The 21,963-nt window shown below is 33.1% G+C and overlaps 2 protein-coding genes across 2 annotated transcripts in view; both read left to right on the forward strand.

Moving 5' to 3' along the window:
• The window catches only part of LOC131953660 (multidrug resistance-associated protein 1), a 32,258-nt gene extending 18,589 nt beyond the window's left edge, over window positions 1-13,669 (forward strand). The window contains exons 14-34 of the mRNA XM_059316960.1: window positions 260-397; window positions 811-957; window positions 1,170-1,254; window positions 1,858-1,924; window positions 2,366-2,492; window positions 2,914-3,090; window positions 3,441-3,608; window positions 4,275-4,464; window positions 4,968-5,070; window positions 5,233-5,377; window positions 5,657-5,888; window positions 6,198-6,361; window positions 7,238-7,384; window positions 8,040-8,239; window positions 9,604-9,727; window positions 9,978-10,079; window positions 10,480-10,626; window positions 11,472-11,630; window positions 11,976-12,142; window positions 12,705-12,899; window positions 13,373-13,669. Coding sequence (XP_059172943.1) covers window positions 260-397; window positions 811-957; window positions 1,170-1,254; window positions 1,858-1,924; window positions 2,366-2,492; window positions 2,914-3,090; window positions 3,441-3,608; window positions 4,275-4,464; window positions 4,968-5,070; window positions 5,233-5,377; window positions 5,657-5,888; window positions 6,198-6,361; window positions 7,238-7,384; window positions 8,040-8,239; window positions 9,604-9,727; window positions 9,978-10,079; window positions 10,480-10,626; window positions 11,472-11,630; window positions 11,976-12,142; window positions 12,705-12,899; window positions 13,373-13,484 — 3,096 coding nt within the window. The 3' untranslated portion in view covers window positions 13,485-13,669. The remainder of the gene's footprint in view (window positions 1-259; window positions 398-810; window positions 958-1,169; window positions 1,255-1,857; window positions 1,925-2,365; window positions 2,493-2,913; window positions 3,091-3,440; window positions 3,609-4,274; window positions 4,465-4,967; window positions 5,071-5,232; window positions 5,378-5,656; window positions 5,889-6,197; window positions 6,362-7,237; window positions 7,385-8,039; window positions 8,240-9,603; window positions 9,728-9,977; window positions 10,080-10,479; window positions 10,627-11,471; window positions 11,631-11,975; window positions 12,143-12,704; window positions 12,900-13,372) is intronic.
• A 2,375-nt stretch (window positions 13,670-16,044) lies between these two features.
• On the forward strand, window positions 16,045-21,674 carry LOC131953675 (radial spoke head 1 homolog). The gene is made up of 6 exons (XM_059316985.1): window positions 16,045-16,188; window positions 18,166-18,290; window positions 18,946-19,040; window positions 19,454-19,680; window positions 20,005-20,230; window positions 20,951-21,674. The coding sequence occupies exons 1-6, from the start codon at window positions 16,135-16,137 to the stop codon at window positions 21,211-21,213; spliced, it is 990 nt and encodes a 329-aa protein (XP_059172968.1). The 5' UTR covers window positions 16,045-16,134; the 3' UTR covers window positions 21,214-21,674.
• The last annotated feature ends 289 nt before the right edge of the window (window positions 21,675-21,963 follow it).

Raw genomic sequence — 21,963 nt, forward strand, 5'->3', positions numbered from 1 at the left:
AAATTAACATAAATTAACATTAATTTTAAAATGTATCTTTCAGAAATAAACATTTTACTTTCAAAGTATATCACAATCTCTTGAAAGTGATTTATACATATTCTTTTGTTGGTGAAGTTAAAAAAATTATATTAAAAGAATAAGTTTAGTTCTCATGTTAAAGCTATGAAATTCTCAAGCATTGATGCATGCCCATTGTCTGAACTCTTTAATACATTTGTGTGTATTGAGAATAAAATTGAATGTATATTTTATCCAGGTGTTAAAATTATATGCATGGGAGCCACCCTTTCATGAGAAAATTTCTGACATTCGAAGCGAGGAAACCAAAGTGTTGCTACACATTGCCTACCTCAATGTGTTTATCAGTGTCATATTCAGTGCTGCTCCATACCTTGTAAGTAAAAGACAAGTTTTTTTATTTCTTTTTATTACTGTTTTTTTAAAAAGATTATTAGGTATTTAAAGATTCTTATTTACTGGTTGTAAATGTAAAGTTTTGTATCGTATAACTAAAATAAAGCACAGTTGATCTTTACTTGAAAAGAGTGAAAACCAAGATGTCTTTAGGTCATGATCTGTCTGTGCCAAGTGTAGATGAAGGATAAACCTTATAAAAATTTGAATATAGCATAAATAAAGAATAAACAATATTTTCATTTTGCCTACAATATCTTTATAGTTATTAAATGTGTATTAATTGTTTTTAAAACAATCCCATTGGTTTATTTTATGCTCAAGGTCTCTTGTATACTTATGTAGATTGCATTTTGTTTTGCTGCAGTTTATAGACACAATTTTAAATTGCAGGTGATGTTGGCCACATTTGCTGTGTATGTCAGTGTATCTGATGAAAATCATTTAGATGCCAATAAAGCCTTTGTTGCCCTCAGCTTTTTCAACCTTTTGAGAGTGCCTTTAGGGTTACTCTCTTCCATTATCTCAATGAGTGTTCAGGTAAAAAAAAAATAGCCACTTTGAAAAAAGTTCAGATTTGTAGTTTTATAAGATTATAGAAATATTATTTGTCTTTCAATAACAATTTAAAAAAAAAAATATTTATACTAAATTTCTGTGAATGCATGTGTTTTAATACATTTTAAATTAGAGCAGGTTATTTCCCTTATTTTTTTAATAGTAGAGTTGTGATATTTCTATTTTTGAACCAGGCTGTTGTATCTATTGAGAGGATAAACCTGTTTTTGTGTACAGGAGATCTGAAAACTGATAATGTGATCAAAGATAGTCGAGCAAGTAAGTTTTGGATCTTTTTAAATTACATGCGCATTTAATCATAGTTTTTCCCTGTTTGTGCCCAAGATGTGAGCAGATAAAGTAGAGTTTTTTAATATCATCTGCATACATGCGGGTAGTGTGGTTAGCACTATGCTCAGCCGCCTTTGTTTTCCTAACATGAGTCAGGTACCCATTAGAGCTGGTGGACTCTGGGACTCCAGACAGACTGGACTTATGCTGATGAGAAGGTTTAAATATTTTTTAAAAATGTGTTTGGTCGAAATAGTTTTTTTCTTATTCAGGAAATAAAAAAGCTTGGTCCAAGTTTAAGCTCATTAATGTCAGTGACACCAATTTTATGATAGTAGAAAAAAATAAACTTGTTCCACTAATGGTTGCAATAGGCAAATAAAGACATACCTTCCCAGTCTAAAATAAGATTTTTTGTATAAATAATTTAAATGTTCTAGTTCAATAGTTTTTCCATTTAAAAAATGAATTAAATCAAGAAGTTTTTCAGGGAAAAATTTAAGTTTTAAAAAGTCTTTGAAAATTCTATGAGTAATGCTCAACAGATTTACATGAACAATTTTTTTACCAAATTTTTGTAATGATCCTCAGATTTTGCTATCGAAGTTGAAAATGGAACTTTTACATGGGACAAAGCTGCAGAGCCATCATTAAGAAAGTATGAATGCTGACATTTAAAAAAAAATTCTTAAACATTGTAACTAACTACGAAGACTAAAAAATAAAAACCAACCTTTTACACTTCTGTAGAGAACCGAATTGTTAAGCTACACTTTTAAGCTTGAGCAACAATTTAAATTGAATTGAGCATAGTTTGTAACAAGGTCATACATTTCCAAGCTCACTATTAGTCAGATTTAATTTAACTGAAAATTAACACCTTCTATTTGAATGTACTAACTGAAGCAAACATCAGTTTAAACAACTGCTTTTTAAAGCATATTGTTCATTAGGCTTGATGCTGACTTCAAAATCTATAAAGATCCAAAAATTTTGTATTAGATCAGACTTTTGGACATTTGTGATTTAAAAGATAAGTAAAATGTATTAAAATATTGTATATTCTATTAAAAAATCATCTTATTGTTTTTGTTTAAAGCATCAATCTAAAAATCCCTGATGGTAAGCTGTACGCAGTTGTGGGCCCTGTTGGCAGTGGGAAAAGTTCATTGGTGGCCGCCCTGCTGGGAGAGATGGAGAGGTTAACTGGGAGGGCCAGTATCAAGGTAGGTTGGGGGGGGGGTATCAAGTTAGGTTGGGGGGGAGCAAGTATCAAGTAGGTGGGGGGGGGGGGGGGTGAGAAGTATCAAGGTAGGCACTGAGAGATGATGCTGATGTTATGCAATATGCTAGTTGTGCAAGCCCAAATGCATCAAGGTCACTTCCCTGTGTTAGAAATTTAAGATCTCTCTGAGTCTATCACCACTGATTGTTAGATAATTTTAGTGAGGAAAAATTAAACAGCTAAACATTTATTGAAGATTTTTAAAATTGTGAACTCTATGTGAACTCTGGAGTTGCAGATATATTGATGAACATGAATTAACTATAATATTTAAAACACTATGTACCAAAACATTACTCTATTGATCGCATTTACTTATTTTTGATTTGATTAAAATATTTTCAGTTTTCTTTTTAAAACAGGACAATGTAGCTTATGTACCCCAGCAAGCATGGATCCAGAATGCAACAGTAAAAGACAACATCCTCTTTGGGAAGCCATTTGATAAGAAGAAATATAACAAAGTAATTTCAGCTTGTGCATTAGAAAGAGACCTGGAGATCCTTTCAGCTGGTGATATGACAGAGATTGGTGAAAAAGTAAGTTTGTAATGGCACGTTTGATTTAGACTTTTGTTTTGGTCCAATTTATTTTGTGTCCAAAAATATGTTCGTTATGACACGTTTGATTTGGTCTATTATCTTTTGGTCCATTTTATTTTGGTCTATTGTTTTGGACTTATTAGCATGTTTCATACAGAATGTTGTTTTAATTAAATATTACTAGCTATGTTTTTATTTGTTGCACTTACAATTAAAAAAAGGTCTCCAATTTGTTAAATATTTAAAATTTATGTATAATTTATGATTGATATCTGCTGTTAATTATAGTTTATTGCATGTAAAATAATAAATAGTTATGTTTATTATAAATTGAATGTTTAACCAAGGGAATAAACTTGAGTGGAGGTCAGAAACAAAGGGTCAGCCTGGCCAGAGCGGTGTATAGTGGTGCCAACATCTTTATCTTTGATGACCCTCTGTCTGCTGTAGACACCCATGTGGGCAAACATATTTTCAACAACGTCGTTAGCCATAAGGGCATCCTTAAGGGCAAGGTAATTAAACCCATATTTAAGTGTTGTACTGACCACTGTACTGTGGGAACAGACCAAGTAAACTTTACTGTGGCTTGTCCTTGGTTTTTCACACAAAAAATTTTCTTGGGGGGGGGGGGGGGGGGGAGGGGGTGTTGAAGTATATAATATATTTTGTTTATGAATACTATTTTTTTTGCTTGGAAGGTGATAGACATGCCTGCCCAGGACTCAAAAGTTGTTTTCATTTTACTTCAACAAATCTAAATGGCTGCTGTATTAATATGTCATTTTGCAATAAGTACTTTTTGATTTGGGCTTTACATTTTAAATCAAGAACAAGTCACCTGTTTAAATAACAGCAGATCTGTTGAGCAGGTGAAGTAGATATCACCTGTTAATATGGACTAGTTATCCATCAACTGTCTATCTTAGACATGTCAGTTTTAGATAAATATTATGTTTGAGAGGAATCCTACAGATTGTACACCCATTTATGTGTGTTTGGGGTGGCTGTAGGTGCAAGAAAACCCAAGTCTAAATGACATACAGCCTTGCATGTATGCCATAAACTACTAGATATTTTTGACTATTTAAAAAATACAAAGAAGTGATCTTTTGATAGCGGAAATGGTTTTCAAAACAGAAGAGTTTTTGTAACATAACAGAAAATTGTTTTCATAACAGACAAGAGTTCTTGTGACACATGGAGCCCACTGGCTGCCAATGGTAGACTCTATCATCGTGTTGTACGATGGAGAGATACGAGAGGCAGGTAGCTATGAGGACCTAATGTCACATAATGGACCTTTTGCTGAGTTTATCAGGACCTATTTACTGCAAGGGGATGATAATCCAGAGGACAGTGACCAAGAGAGTAAGCTGCTCTTTTAGAAAGTTAATAACTTATTTGCACACATCCTGGCACACATTCATCACACATAGATCTACCTACCAATAGTAGTGTTAGGTTTAGTTTTTACTTGTCTATTTTAAATTTAAATCCTGAAGCTAATGCATTTAATTGTTTCATCTAGTCACCTGGATATATTTTTATCATTCTGAATACCAATCAGTATTTACTTCAACTAACCATAAAACTATCTTGCCCATTTCAACAATAATTGAACACAAAGCAACATAAGTTGTTTAATATTTAAATCACAAATACATGTACTTACTTTCCATTCCTCAATAAATACATTTATGAAGAGTTCATAAAGTCATCCACATCAAATCAAAATTAAACTTTAAAAAAAACATTACCTATTGTTGAATTGGTTATTGGATTGATTATTCCATGTTTAATTTTTTTATTTGGCTGTGGTACTTTGAATATTTCTTGGATCCCGTGGTTTAATGATCCACTTTTTTAAACAGTTCAGGCTATAAGGACTAGAATCTGGAATGATGTAGAGAGTGCTACCTCTGATGCTACCTCTGGGGATGAAGGCTTCACCAGGTCATCTCGTTTAGCTCGCAGGTATATAACCTAATAAAATAATTAATAATTAATGGATGTTTTACACTTGCTTCCATATGTAATAAAAGAAATAGATGTAGACCTGACTAAAGTATTATGCACATTATTAAATATAAATAAATATGGTATAAATTTTTCATAAAAAGTCCATTTTGTTTTTAGACGAACTTTATCGGTAACAAATGAATCAACAATGACAAGTTCATTGTTGATGCGTTCACAGACCTTCATTTATGAAGAGGAAGATGACAAGGGAGATAAAAATTTAGGGAAGCTAGTGCAGGCAGAGAAATTGGAGAAAGGGAAGGTACTCCTTTTTATTTTCTATTCTTAGATATCACCTATTTTACTATCACTTAGTTTAGATTTATGCTAAAAATTTGGAAAAACTTTCCTCCTTATAATCATACTTAAATGTGTTCAGCCAGTAGTGTATATTATTTGAGAAGTTTAATAAGTAGTGGTGTAATATGTGCTAACTATCATTCAAGGGTTTTGAACAAATAATCTGTAATTTTTTTTTACCTACAGTGTTGCTGAAATATGGCAGTTATTACTATGTCTGAAAATGATTATACATTTTCAGGTGAAATTAGATGTCTTCTGGACTTACAGTAAAGCAACTGGTACATTTGCCATTGCGTTGTCGTTTATATTCTTTGCCCTTTTCCAAGTGGCCAACGCCTGGTCAAACTTCTGGTTAACAGACTGGACAGGGGATCCGTTACTGGCCAATTCAAGCCTCATACACACTGAAGAATACACCAGTAGGAACAATTATTATCTCTGGATCTTTGGGGTATTTGGAATTGTTCAAGGTACGTAACTCTTTATGTCAGATTGGCCAGGTTCAGCAACTATATTTTTTATTTATTTTTTAATTTAAATTACAATATATAAGAATAATCTGGTTTTTAATACTGTTTATGTTAACGTATGGAAAATTGTTAACATTTTTAAAACAAATGCAGCAAATATAGGAGGAAAATATTCTTTTATAAATTTTTTAACATTGACTGATGAGTTATTGCCCTTAGTGAATATAAACAGTTAAGGAAAGACTGAATGATAAACATGTATAAGATTGTACAGAAATATGAAAGAACTAAAGATTGTCCATGTTCCAGTTGGTTTCCTGGTGGCCCACAACATCATCTACTGGGTCAGGATGGTGGTGGCTGCCAAGAGACTCCACTTTGGGATGCTGACCTCCATTTTTAGATCGCCCATGTCCTTCTTTGATACGACCCCACTGGGCAGAATTATGAACCGCTTCTCCAGAGACATAGAGGTAACTACCCTCTGTATTCCAATGTAATTACATCTGTTGTGCTTATTATAAAAAAGTGAATTTTTTACTACATGTTTTCCAGTTACACTGAGGTAATAATTTTCTTTTTTCTATTGTAATTACATCTGTTGAGCTCATTATCAATTTTCATGCTGAAGTTTTGTCAGAGACATAGAGGTAATTATCTTCTTTGTTCCATTGTAATTACATCTCTTGAACTTATTATCAAATAATGAATTTTTGACTGCAATAGTTTCTTCAGGTATATAGGGGTAATAATCTTATTTATTCAATTTTAACTACACCTGTTATTATAAAGCACTGAATTTTTTACACCAGAAGTTTTTCCAGACACACTGTGATATTTTACCAGAGATACTGAGCTAATAAACTTCTTTACTCCATTGTAATTACATCTAGTGTGTTATTATCAAGCACTTAATTTTTTTTTACTGCAGAAATTTTGCCAGAGATACTGAGTTAATAACCTTCTTTATTCCATTGTGATTACATCTAGTGTGTTATTATCAAACACTGATTTTTTTTACTGCAGAAATTTTGCCAGAGATACTGAGTTAATAACCTTCTTTATTCCATTGTAATTACATCTAGTGTGTTATTATCAAGCACTTAATTTTTTTTACTGCAGAAATTTTACCAGAGATACTGAGTTAATAACCTTCTTTATTCCATTGTGATTACATCTAGTGTGTTATTATCAAGCAATTAATTTTTTTTACTTCAGAAATATTACCAGAGATACTGAGTTAATAATCTTCTTTATTCCATTGTATTTACACCTATTGTGCCCACAATCAAACACTGTATTATAAAATTGCAAACTGACTGATGTCCATTTTGTCCATGTCTGACCAGGTAGTGGACAACAACCTTCCCATCATCATACGAGACTACACGTCCACTCTGTTCATCTGTCTGGTCACCTTGATCATCATCTCCATCAGCACCCCTCTCTTCCTGACCCTGGTTGTGCCTATTATGATCTTGTACTACCTCATACAGGTAAGCTTGAGAACTAACAACATTTTTCTCTATAAGTTGCTTAATAATTAATTGTCAAAATTTGTTTCTTTGTTGTTCTGGTTATTATTTTTATTCTGATTATTTTTAACAAATCAAATGAACTTAATTTTTTTTGTGTTTTTTATTTTATAAAATATGTTTGTTAAGGATCATTAATACATAAATGAGTTGGAAGGGGGAGGGGTGTTTATCAATTTGTTTTAGTTGGGTGGGGAATAGAGCCTTTGATTTTTTTAAAAAAGGCATTAAGTAGTTGTTTATTGTTCAACATGTGAAAAGATGTTTATACAAGTTTTAGTAGAGTTTAGTTTCTAGTGTGTGAAAAACTCTGTACAATGTATTTTAGCAAATATTAGTATTCATATTATTAGATTTTTTAAAATATGTTGATGATTATTTTATTATAAATGTCAGTTTGACAGATATTAAATTGTTAAGATGTTCTGTTAGTAAAACAATTTGTGGTTTTCCCATCCAATTTTTCAAAGCATCATTTGATCATTTAAAAATAATTTTTAAATTCAATTTTGATTAATTGAAAATTTTTTATATTAATAATGCTTAACTTGTATTATTTGAGTGAATTATATCTTTTAAATTTAAGCTTCTTGTGTAACAACTCTGTTTTTTTCAGAGCTTCTATGTCCCAACATCTCGGCAGCTAAAGCGTATTGAGTCTGTGACCCGCTCCCCCATCTACACCCACTTCAGTGAAACCATATCAGGGGGCGCCACCATCAGGGCTTACAATGCAGCAGAGAGGTTCATCAAGGAGTCTAAAACTAGGGTGGATAGGAACATGTCTTTTTACTACATTGGCCTGGCAGCTAACAGGTTGGCTATGTTAGGATGTAATGTGATATTGTTTAGTGTCAATGAATCAGTTCATTGCTGAACACAAGGGGCTTTAGAGTAAATCCTGACACAATAAAATTCAAATGACTTCAAGCAAACCCTTACTGAACTGACTTCATATCAAATCCTGTCTCAACTAGATACAACTAATTTCATATCAAATATCCTGACTAAACTGAATACAATGGATTTCATATCAAATCCTCACGTCTGAGTACAACTGACTTTGTATCAAATGACAACTTATAAACTGCAATCTATGGTTAAAGTTAGCTTGGACTTAATTCACCCAAATATTACATCCTGAATATTAAGTTCAATTTAAATTATAGATTTGTTTGATAGTACACTGATTATTTTATAATTGGGGTTACTAGTGATAAGGCAATAGTTTTTTCATAAAACACCCAGTCTTTACTAATTTGAATAGATACATGAATGTGTAAACATGCCTGTACCATACAGCTATATTTAATATACTTGTCACATGATTAAATGTGAATAAAGACATTTAAAAACAAAAGTTTTTTTTTAAAAGGTGGCTTGGCATGAGTCTGATTAAATGTGAATGTGAATGAAGAAATTAAATAAAAAAAACTTTTTAATCTGATTAAATGTGAATGTGAATGAAAAATTTAAAAACAATTTTTTTCCCCAATAGGTGGCTTGGCATGAATCTGATTAAATGTGAATGAAAAATTTAAAAACAATTTTTTCCCTTAATAGGTGGCTTGGCATGAATCTGATTAAATGTGAATGTGAATGAAAAATTTAAAAACAATTTTTTCCCCCAATAGGTGGCTTGGTATGAATCTGATTAAATGTGAATGTGAATGAAAAATTTAAAAACAATTTTTTCCCACAATAGATGGCTTGGCATGAATCTGATTAAATGTGAATGAAAAATTTAAAAACAATTTTTTCCCCCAATAGGTGGCTTGGCATGAATCTGATTAAATGTGAATGTGAATGAAAAATTTAAAAACAATTTTTTCCCCCAATAGGTGGCTTGGCATGAATCTGATTAAATGTGAATGAAAAATTTAAAAACAATTTTTTCCCCCAATAGGTGGCTTGGCATGAATCTGATTAAATGTGAATAAAAAAATTAATTTTTTTTTCCCCCAATAGGTGGCTTGGCATGAATCTGATTAAATGTGAATGTGAATAGAAAAATTAAAAACAATTTTTCCCCCAATAGGTGGCTTGGGACGAGTCTGATTAAATGTGAATGTGAATAGAAAAATTAAAAACAATTTTTTCCCCCAATAGGTGGCTTGGGACGAGTCTGATTAAATGTGAATGTGAATAAAAAAATTTAAAAAATTTTTTTTCCCCAATAGATGGCTTGGCATGAATCTGGAGCTGTTGGCCAATATCATCATTCTGGGCTCAGCCATCTTTGCTGTCGTCACTCCTGGTATAAGCGGAGGGGATGTGGGTCTGTCTGTTTCATATGCCATACAGGTTAGGAGATCCTCATCCTTTCAAAAACACATACAATGATCTCATTATACTTATAAAATACTCACTAACTATTAATTAATTAAGTATTTAAGCTAGGAGCTTGCAAAACAAATCTTATATCTTTGACCAATAGCTTTTGTTAAGTTACTTTATTTTTTAAACAGTCAGCAGTTCTGAAAAAAACAGCAACTTAAAAAAAAACTTGAGTTTCATGGGCATGTAACTGATAATTAAATTCTTTATTTAACAGGTTTCCAGTAATTTGGTGTGGATGGTCAGACAAATGAGTGACCTTGAGACCAATATAGTATCCGTGGAGCGACTGAAAGAATATTCTGAGCTGGAATCAGAGGTTGGCAATTAATTAGTTAGATACATGCTAATTTATGGAAAGAAAATGTTATACCTCAAGACTCGCAAATATTTTATTCTGATGATGGAATGAAGGCAATTTATACCAAAATGAAAATTTTTAAAAAGTCTATAGGGTCTTTCAGTCCACCCAGCTCTAATGGTCACCTGACTGACCATACAATCAGTATAGGGGCAAATAAATATTAACTCTATTTCATATGCCGTATGGATGATCAGGCCTAAGGCGTACTTTACTAGTTTATCTTTACTTTGAAAATTAAATGAATCAAATTTTTACTAGAATTTTATAAAAAATCAAATGGACTAATTTCAAGAAAATTAAGTAGATAAGGTTTTATAAAAACAGACACAATTGAAACAAAATTGTTTTGTTACAGGCAGAATGGATTGTCCCCCATCGCAGGCCTGTCCCCGGCTGGCCCCTGGATGGCAAGGTGAAGTTCTCAGGCTATCAGACTAGGTACAGAGAGGGCCTGGACCTTGTTCTAAAAGGCATTACCTGCGAGTTCAAACCCGGTGAAAAGGTAACAGTTTTTGTTTAAATTTAGATTTTAACTTTAATTTAAATTCAAGTGATGCAAAAAATAGAAACATAATGATGACATTTTTCTTATTGAACCATGTAAAGGTGGGATAATCAAATAAATCTTTATGAAAGAAATCTTGTTTCATATAGCTTAAATTTTCTATGACATGTAACAATAATTCAAATCTTAACTAATCAATTCTATTGATTTGGGTCTACCTGGCTTATTGTCAATTTGCTTTAGATTATAAGAGACTCAGTACCTGTTTATGTTGCTACTCCACAAGAAAATATAAACTCTACTCCACTTGCACAGTGTAAAACGATATCTGTTTTGCAATTACAGTAGAAGCTGAATAGTTTTATTTCATTTAGTATTGACGTAATGTCAGTAGAACAGTCAATTAAAAATGCTAAAGGGATATAACCAATACTAAAGGGAAATAATCAATACACGCAGGGCTATAGCTAGAACATAGGGTTGGAGCGAATAATCAATGTGCTGTCATGGTGAAGCAGAGCTACCACAATAAAAAAAACAACTTTGCATTTGATAATAGTAATCCATCAGAATCAGAGTTTCTTCCTGGCATCTCTTGAACCCCCCCCCCCCCCCATCGAAACTAGATGGATTTTATATAATAGACATACATACATAAAATGTTGACTGCCCCCCCCCCCCCCCCCCCCGAAAATTTCAAGTGACCCCCGGAGAAAAAAAGTCTGGAAGAAACACTGATCAGAATTCCCTAATTATTCAACAAAAATTTTTTAAACTAATCAAACATAGCACAACTAGTTTTTTTTTCTTTAAAAATTTAATGATTTGTCACAATTACACAGATTGGTATAGTAGGCAGAACAGGGGCAGGTAAGTCATCCCTTGCTTTAGCTTTGTTCCGGCTGATTGAAGCCACAGAGGGCAGTATTTCAGTGGATGGGATCAGAATATCAGACATTGGTCTCCATGATGTGCGATCAAGGCTCACTATCTTACCTCAAGTAAGGGAGATAACAATTACATCGTCATTATTTTTTTAAAAATTGCTGTAGATTTTCATAGACTGATTCAGTTATGGAAATTAAATGTAACTTCTCTTAAACATAAACATGAGAACTATTTCAATTATCTTGAGTAATAATAGTTTAGGAATTGCAATAAATTTAATGTTAATTTCAAAATGTAAAACACTTTCATGGCTCAAAACACAATTAGGTTTTTAACGTATTTTACAATCATCAATAGTATTCTATTTCAATCTTGGTGCTATTCAATGTAAATATATAATTTATTTGCAATAAAAAGAAAAATAATTACTAATTTAAAAAACTTTCTAAACTCAACAGGACCCTGTGTTATTTTTTGGAACCTTGAGGATGAATTTAGATCCAATTAACGAATATAATGACCACCAGCTGTGGGATGCGCTGACCAGTGCCCACTTGAAAGATTTTGTTGAAAACTTGTCAGAAGGTCTGGACTATGAGGTGGGAGAAGAAGGGCAGAGTCTCAGGTTTGTGGTATTCTGTGCCATCATTTGAGGACCACTGAACTAATTTATAAAATCATTCCAAGTTAAAGTAACCCTCATAAGTGGCACTTATTGTAGTGTTAGTAGTAAAGTTGACATAGATAAGTTTTCAATCCTGACAATACTAAAAAAAATATTAAATTTAACCAACTTTTTAAAAAAGTATTTTATTAATTGAAAACCATTTTGATTTTTATGCAGACTTGACATTAAAAAAACATTAAAGGTGTATATTTAATATTAAAAAAAAGGTTTATTATGATTATACACTTTTACAAATCCTAGTAGTCTGAATAATTAGTAAAACTGGCTTTGTTGTTATACATTATAAAAAAAAATTGAAAAAAAAGATAGATAAATTGGACAAATTGTCTTCCTTACTATAGAGATTGAAAAAAAGTAATAATAATTTGTCAAATCTTTTCTATTAACCCTAGTTCATAGCCTCTTCACTACTGTTGATAGATAATTGAGATTCGTTATCTTAATTATTGCTACCTTTCAATGTGTCCATTAGTTAATGGCCAGATTTTAAAACTTTTAGTGTAGGACAGCGCCAGCTCGTGTGTTTGGCTAGAGCTCTGCTGAAGAAGACAAAAATTCTCATCTTGGACGAGGCCACGGCTGCTGTTGACATGGAGACAGACACTCTCATCCAGAACACCATCAGGACAGAGTTCAGCACCTGCACCATCATCACCATTGCACATAGACTGAACACAATCATGGACTATGATAGGTATTGATAGGAAAATCCATTTTAAATCATCTAGTTTATTTTTAAACAATTTTTTAAAAATATCGTTTTCTTATGGGAACAGGGCATTAAGCTAATTGTTAATGTTCATTTCTTGTATTCATTCTTATAACAATATTAACATAGTTATATAAGGGTTAATGTTTTAAGCATTAAGCTAATTGTTAATGTTCATTTCTTGTATTCATTCTTATAACAATATTAACATAGTTATATAAGGGTTAATGTTTTTTTTCTCTCTCTAGAATCATGGTACTTTCTTATAATATTTTTAACATAGTTATATAAGTATGAATGATTTTTTTCTCTCTCTAGAATCATGGTACATTCTTATAACATTTTTAACATAGTTATATAAGGATGAATGTGTTTTTCTCCCTCTAGAATCATGGTACATTCTTAAAACATTTTTTAACATAATTATATAAGGATGAATGTTTTTTTTCTCTCTCTAGAATCATGGTACTGGATGCCGGAATTGTGAAAGAGCTTGACTCACCAAGTGCATTATTAGCAAACACAGATTCTATTTTTTACTCAATGGCAAAGGAAGCAAATCTTGTCTGATTTTAATTAAATTTATTCTATGTGAATTTTTGTGTAATTTTTTAAAAGAATTTAAAAAAAAAATCTTTAAAAGATCACAAATTGAAAAGCTATTTGATTGAGAGGAAAAGTTAAATGTATTTTATTTGCTGTCATATTACTTAGCCCAACATTTAAAAACAATAAAGATACTCAAGCTTCATTTATATAACATGTTTTTTTTTCTTTTTGTTTCAACTGCAAGAATGTTGTTCTACAAGCCTTTAATTAAATTTCTTACTATAACGCCCACTGTCAATAAGGGAAGTAAACATAGCTGTCTTTGATTACTTTAATATGCTACAGTTGTATCCCTTGAGTTCAGAGGAATTTTTTTTTTTTTAATTTTTTTTTTACTAGCCTTGGGCTTGAACGAAAAAGTAAATAATGATAACAACCCTTAGTAATATGTTTAAAGATAGAAAATTCACTTAAGAAGCAAGATTAATCAGTTATACTCATATCCAGACTAAATGTCAACATTTCTATACGATTTAGATTGAACAACGATTTAACAAAAAAAAAGGTGGCTAAACTTTGCCTTCCAGTCAAAACTCACTGCCCACAATAGTATCCTGAAAGTATAAGGCAAAGAGTGAAAAGCAAAACCGCTCTACTCCCTTACTATACGGGCCTTCTATATAAGGGAGGCAATACAAAGTTGTATTGCTACTTTGTTAAAATAAATGTGCATTTTTTTTTAAATTGCTTGTTCATTAAAAAATAATAATGTTAATTTGTAACATTGCAGTTTGCAGCTAAGAGTTTTTTTTTTAAAATCATGTTATAGGCCTACAAGTATCCTCATCCAACAGATGTTACAATGCAAGTTACTGCCCCTGTCGATGCCGTCATACGGGGAATCTTAAAGATAATTGAGTTTAATACCCTGCCTCCGTCTTCCTGACAATTTATACAGAATGTCTTTCCCTCTCGAAAAAAATTTTTAGGCCCAATACTGCAATTTCAAAACAAAGATGTTAAATAAAAAGTTCATTTTTAGCAAACCAAGAGATCAAAGCTAATACGAAACAATTATTTTAAAGCGCCGAACGCTCTGAAATTCGGTCTGCTCACTGTTCCAACTGACTAAATTTGGCAGACGATTGGCGTGTCTCAAGCTCTCAAGCGCCGCAGCGATCCTTGCTGGCGGTAAAATAAAAAAAATATTTCTGTCAGAATCACGCCTGTCTCGCTTTTGATTAGAAAATATTCCCAGAAATAATTTTTACAATGCTTCTATAATTGCTTTCTCATATCATATTGAAGCTTAAAGGAAAATTATGTCTAATTAATCTGGCATAATAAATAAGGACGCGTTACATAACTCAACTCTGGAAAATAATAATTATCCAAGAGGATGCTAAAATTTCCTGTTTTTTAAATCGCTTAAAAATTCTTAATGGAAACATTCGTGTTATTAAAAAAAAAGATAATAGGGTATCATACAACTAGTTGAGTTTGCTGCATGGCCCACTTCTGCATTATTTCAAAGCATGGAATAGACGGGGGAATGTTAAAAATTGAAATATCTTTCTAAGCGATGAAATATTCGGCTAGGATCCCAAAAAAATTAAACAGTACCTACGACAATGCGAGACTATTACCTCTGCCCCCCAGTAGCGTAGCGAGGGGGGGGGGGGACATATGTCCCCGGGCGCCGACCTTAGGGGGGGCGCCAAATTGAAAGTTTGAGGGGGGTGCAAATGAAAAGTTCGAAGGGGGGGTGCAAATCGAAAGTTTGAGGGTGGGGGGTGCAAATGAAAAGTTCGAGGGGGGGGGGGGGTGCAAATCGAAAATTTGCTCTCGAGGGGGCGCCAAATTGGAAGTATGTCCCCGGGCGCCGGGAAGGGTCGCTACGCCTCTGCTGCCCCCACCCCCCCCCCCCCATACAAACACATGACTATTTTGACCAGTGATTATTCCAGACTTTTTTTCTCTGGGGGGGGGGGGCGGACACTAGAAAAACTAGAAAAAGTATGTTTACTATATAAATTCCATCTAGTGCGGGGGGGGGGGGGGGGGCGGTAGACTTTCTTCGCCTCCCCCCCCCCCCCACCGCCCACGAAAAGATGCCTGGAAGAAACTCTGATTTTGATTGAGTCAGTTTAAAGTGTGCATGTGATTGTTGTAGTACGTGGATTGATTTTCAAGATTGTAATCTTTAAGATGCAGTGGACAAACGACGGTCAAAATACCCATTTGATATCCACATCTTCAAAACAGTGTTGTCTTTTATATAAGGTACTGTAATTAACTGAAAAACGTATAGCGAGTGGAAAATGGTTATAAGGATAGTAAAGATATTTTAATAAACTTATTTGAAATCTATTTCGTTATTTTAAAATTAGATTTACTGTAAATAAATAATTTACAGTAATTTACTGTAAATTTTACACCGCCCAGTGTGTTACACATTAATTCAGTTTTCAATAGTAAAAAGACCGCTAACTATGCATGGTAGTGTTAATAAGATATTTCTTAGCGTGCAGTCCCTTGACGAGGGTCCACCTCGGGTAACCTAGCAACCGTCGTTGTTTAAGTCTTGTAACAGAGAGATCGTCGGTTTCGTCTTGGTGTAAAGAGCTTGTTTAAGCACCCTGATACTTAATTTTTAAAAAATCATTTGAAAATGTCCGACATTGGATCAGAAGAGATGGATGAGGAGCAGGGCCCATATTTAGGTGTAAGTTGTTATTTATTTTAACTACGCTAATAATTTAATAATTTTAATTTCACTACGACACAAGTCAACTCTGACTCTGCCTGACACAGCCTAGACAACAGCAGGCTTGAATTAACTCTTCTGAGTGTACTACCACCAGTAAAGGAAAGTTTTTAATTAAAAAAAAAATATCAATAGTTAGCTTAACACACATCTGGATTCATTTTTGCCCTCGTCAGATATCTCAGTTGATGATGTTGCAAGTATTTAGTATTATAATATAATGACTATCAAAATATGAAGTAAACTACTACTACTACTACTAGTGTACTTCTCAAATTCTAATCAATCTTCTGTTATCTCAGTTGAGCTTTCAAAATAAATTATTTTATTTTAAAAATTTCATATTTACAATTTAACTATTTATTAATTATTATCATTATCATAATTTAGTCACATTAGTGATTTAACAGATTTATTTTTTCAATAGTGCAAGAAAACTACAAGTTCATAATGAAAAGAAAATCGATATAAAATAAATTAATAAATGCTATTATACCTCTTGTATTACTATTGATAATTATTGTTGCTACTTAATGAATAAGATGATTAAAGATGACAGCACAACGTAGATTACTAGATATATGTACCAGAGCCGGCGTTAGGGGGTGGCGAACGGGGCGGTCGCCATAGGCCCCGCGCTTGAAGGGGCCCCGCGCTTCAGCAATGTCATTGTTTTCTGAATTAGTTCGTAAACTTAAAAAAAAATTGTTGCTGAATTCAATTGGGAAAAACTAAATGGTCGAATGCCGACGTTGCTGATTGTTATAACTGAGGCCACGGTTGATGTTGGTGAGTCCCACCTGAACTGGGACAGGCCGTAATTCGATACAAAAATAGTGTCACACTGTTAAAAGTATATATTTTCTATATAAATTATATAAATTTCATTTCGTTTTCGGGGGGAAGGGGGGGGGGGGGCTTCCCCCCCCCCCCCCGAAGAGATACCTGGAAGAAACTCTATATGTAGGCCGGTATAACAAAATTAACATTCAGTTGCGTGCAGGGGGTGGGAGGAGGATGACGAGGGGGGGGGGCATCTTAGGATCTATATCAGGCGGCATTAAACAGAGTGATTCATTTTTTTTTTTTTATTCGAAGAAAGTTAAAACTGTTGTTATGTTGTGTCACCTTAAGGATTCACCCGTTCAATAATTAAGACAATAATGTTTTTGGTTTTAAAATATTATATGAATTCTAAACAAATTTTGAAGTCTATACTGTTTTGATACATCAGGCCGAGTTCGCTGTATTGTAAACTTTATTTTCCTAATTATTCGGCACGTGATTCAATTTTCTTAAGTGATTTGGTATGAATTACATAACTGTCAAAAGTGATTTAATATCTTAGCAAAGGATAAAAAACTACGAACATTGGGTTAATACATGGGAGAGATAAAAATCTGTTAGTATAGTGGAAAGTTTGACATTAGCTTATAAACTCAAAAACATTTGTGTTATTATGTGTACATCACATTATATAGGCCTTTATACATATATACATATATATATATATATATATATATATATATATATATATATATATATATATATATATATATATATATATATATATATATATATATATATATATAGATACAGATATAGATATATATATATATGTATATATATATATATAATGGAAAGGCCCCGCGCGGATGGTTGGCCCTAGGCCCCGCGTATTGCTAACGCCGGCTCTGATATGTACTGTAAGCCCCCTAATGCTTAATATTACTGTGTGTAATAATTATCTACAGTAAAGTGCCATCAATATTTTTTTCTTTATTTGCCTTAAATTATAAAAAAAATACTAGTACTAACAATACAAACAAGCAAAACAAAACTGAGACATCAATGATATAAAAGTTAGACTTTGTAAAAAAAAAAGCAAATTTAAGTTGTATGTTTTGGGGTACATTATCTGAAGTGATTCAACAGGAATATGAAGGTGGTAGGAATGAAAAGGAAGAGCGCCATGGTCAAGGAAAGGCAACTCTACCAAACGGGGATACCTATGAGGGCATGTATGATGAGGGAAAACGACATGGATCTGGGGTGTACAGGTGATTATATTCTCCTAAACATCCACTCTAGCCACCATCCTAGTGGATTAGTGGGAGGAATCAGTAGTTTACAGATGAGTTAACTCTCCCAAACATTCAATCTAATCACCATCTTAGTAGGTTAGTAACAATCCTAGTGGGTTAGTGAGGGGAGGGGGAGTTGGGGTCTGGAGATAAAGGTGAGTACATTATCCCAAACATTCAATCTAACCACCACGTTAGTGGGGGGGGGGGGGGATTTTCTATTGATGATGATACTATAACTACTACTAACCATACTTTCAATAATCATATTCACAATTAATCTTTTTTTTTGTATGATAAGGAGGATTTATTCACTGTTTAATGTTATTGTTTTGCTAGTATCAATAGCCCAAGCCCTAACCAAATTCCTAATCCTATTTATAACCCTTACCCTAACAGCAATGGTCCATCAATAAATAAAAAACCTTGAATATTGTATTGTCTTGCCTGGGGTGGTATAAAAACTGAAATAGACACCAGATAAGGTATAATTAACCAGTGAAGTTAAATTCTAATTAAATTAAATTTACTGTCACTGATATGGATGCTGATGATATTTAATCTACACTTGCCTATTTCCAGATAGTATATATTAATTCTATCTCTGTATAATGTATTCTCTTTGATGTAGGTTTAAAAATGGAGCAAGATATATTGGTGAATACCTAAAAAATAAAAAACATGGGCAAGGAACTTTTATCTATCCAGATGGCTCAAAGTATGAAGGTAATGACCCTTTAGACATTTACTCAATTATAAGACAAATGGCATTGAAATTTAAAGCATCCAACTAGATAAGTTAAAATATAGAAATATTGTTTTTTTAAAACTAAAAAAAAAACATTAAGTGTCAGATATAATTTTATATCTTCATAAACACCAAGAATAAATGCTTAAAATAGATTTACAGTGTAGTAAAACGTTATATATGGAGAAAAAATTAATGTGGGAATTGTCAACAGAAATAGTATTATAATGGCTTTAACAAGAAAAGGGTTAAAAAAGAGTGATGTATTACTTAATGTACAATTTAAATAAATGTATGTTTCTCATGATATGAAAAGAAAAATTGAGTGGAAAGAAAAACACAATTAGTAAACTGCAGAAAAACAATCAGTAAACTGTGTTGTATTCATTAGGTAGCTGGGCTGAAGACCAAAGGTCTGGCTTTGGTAAATATTATTACGTGAACGGGGACACGTACGAGGGCGAGTGGCAGAACCATGTACGTCACGGAAAGGGCACATATTTCTACGCAGCCACGGGATCAAAGTACAGTGGGCTGTGGAACAATGGGAAATGGGAGGGACAAGGAGAGTTGATACACGCTAACCATAAATACTCTGGGATGTTCAAGGATAACAGAGTAAGAGAATTTAATTTAATTTTAATTTATATATTATTAAATATTCTTTATTCTCTGAAAATTGAACATTTCAAATGAAAACACACATAAATGTACACTTAGAGTAGTTTCTCTTTCATCACAAAAGCTTATGGCATTGTGGTTGCTAGTTTAACATGTTAGACGTTGTCAATAAAAATAATATTTCTTAAAAATGGAAAGTATCTGTTTAAAAGTTAGTTCTGGGATATTGAGTATCTTATTTAGTTCTATAAAATTGATTACATTACTTTTGATTAAAATTAATAATTATTTTTAAACTTGTTTTTTTTTTTTCATCCCCAGCCTGAAGGACGTGGCAAATATGTGTTTGATATAGGTTGTGAGCAGCACGGCCAGTACGTGATTGTGCCTCAGCTGAAAGACACCAAGGGTGACGACGACGAGCCGACACCCCCCGTGATGACTCAATGGAAGGCTGGCACCATCACGGCACTCCATGTTAAAACTCCAGAGGAAATAGAGGAGGAGAAGATGCTAGAAGAGGCAGAGAAAGCCAAGGCGCAGTTAGGTGAGTCAGGCACATAGGAGAAAATGGTAGAAGAGACAGGTGTCAGACGAGAGTCAGATACATAGGTACAGTCTATAGATAAATTAAGTGAGAGACACATAGGTACAGTCTGTAGATAAATTAGGTTAGTCAGACACTTAGGTACAGTCTATAGATGAATTAGGTGAGTCAGACACTTAGGTACAGTCTGTAGATAAATTAGGTGAGTCAGACACTTAGGTACAGTCTGTAGATAAATTAGGTGAGTCAAATACATAGATAGTCTGTAGATAAATTAGGTGAGTTAGGTGTATGACAGTTGTTCAAACTGTGATATACTTTTAAACATAAGTGGAGCTTCAAAGGTGAACAACCTTACCAGACACATTAGAGCAATGTTAGATAAAGGCATAATTGGGGCGGTAGTTTTATGTTTAAACTGCTGATGTGAGGGAGTGTTGGACTTTTGTGATGGTGTGTGATAAAATGTGAGGGGGGAGAGTGGGAAATAAGAAAGTGTGATGTAGCAATTTTCAAATCAATTTTAAAATGATAAAAATTATGTCAGAGCTGTTTGGGGAAGGGGGGGGGGGAAGGGGGGAGGGTAAAATTATCTGATCATTATAGAGGAGAGTCTGACTTATTGTTACAATGGTTTAGGGTGGGGTAAAAATAGCTTCAAAAGTATGCTGTCTCTTATGGACCAGTAGTAAAGGTAAACACCTGTTTTTTTTATAACAGAAGCTGAAGCAATGGCCAAAGCCGCTGCGGAGGAGCAGGCCAAGAAAGAGGAGGAGGAGAGAGAGGCAGCGGCCAAGGCAGCAGCAGAGGCACCAGAGGAGGCAGCTCCAGTGGAAAAGGAAGAACTGCAAGACACAGAGGAGGGAAATGTAGATGGCGCCACAACAGAAGAAGGAGGTGGGGATGAGACGGGCGGGGATGGGGAGAACACAGAAGCTCTTACAGAGGAGACAGAAGATGCAGCGCCCCCTACTGATGAATAAATAAAATTTAAAATTTTAGCTAGTGGAAAGACATTTTTATGTAAATGAATAGCCTTTGTTTGTATTAATAATTGTAAAAATAAATATCTACATTATCATAATCGTTCTCATGTTACTTCGTGCTAACATTCAGACAAAATTTTGATATCTTTTATTAAAATTAATCTTATAATACATGATAAACATGTTGTTTTGGAATGTCAGTTTTTCAGAGACTTTTCTGTTAAATATTTTATAAAAATTTACTATTTCATCATCCCCCTGTTTTACATAAATTCCTTGTTTTGTGTTTGTCTTATAATATATCAAATTGTGAGGTTTTAAATAGACATGTCATTTAAAGGGAAATGTTATTTAAAGGGAACTAATTCTATCTCTAGAAAGAATATTCTGACATGTTCCAGCATTACTTATTTTACTGTATTAAATTGTATCATGATATATAAATATTTTCTAGCACAAAAATCTGACCATTGTTGTTGATTATTTGATTGTTTAGTTACTCCAAAGTGTTACTGTCATGTAATTACAAAATGTGACTAAACAAACTGCAGATCACATCAGATTGAAAATCCAGGATAAGATTCAAGTTTCTTAAAATCTCAACTCAGAAGGAATCCATTTTTTATTTATTTTTCAAAATGTAAGCCACATAACATTTTTCTTCAAAAATTGTAACGGTTAGTTCTTATCATTCATTTACAAGATAATTTTAATAGTTTTTAAGTTCAACTCCAAATAAACATTTTA

This window comes from Physella acuta, unplaced genomic scaffold (assembly GCF_028476545.2).
Source record: "Physella acuta isolate Inbredline_101_S28 unplaced genomic scaffold, ASM2847654v3 ptg000937l, whole genome shotgun sequence".
Lineage (NCBI taxonomy): Eukaryota > Metazoa > Mollusca > Gastropoda > Physidae > Physella > Physella acuta.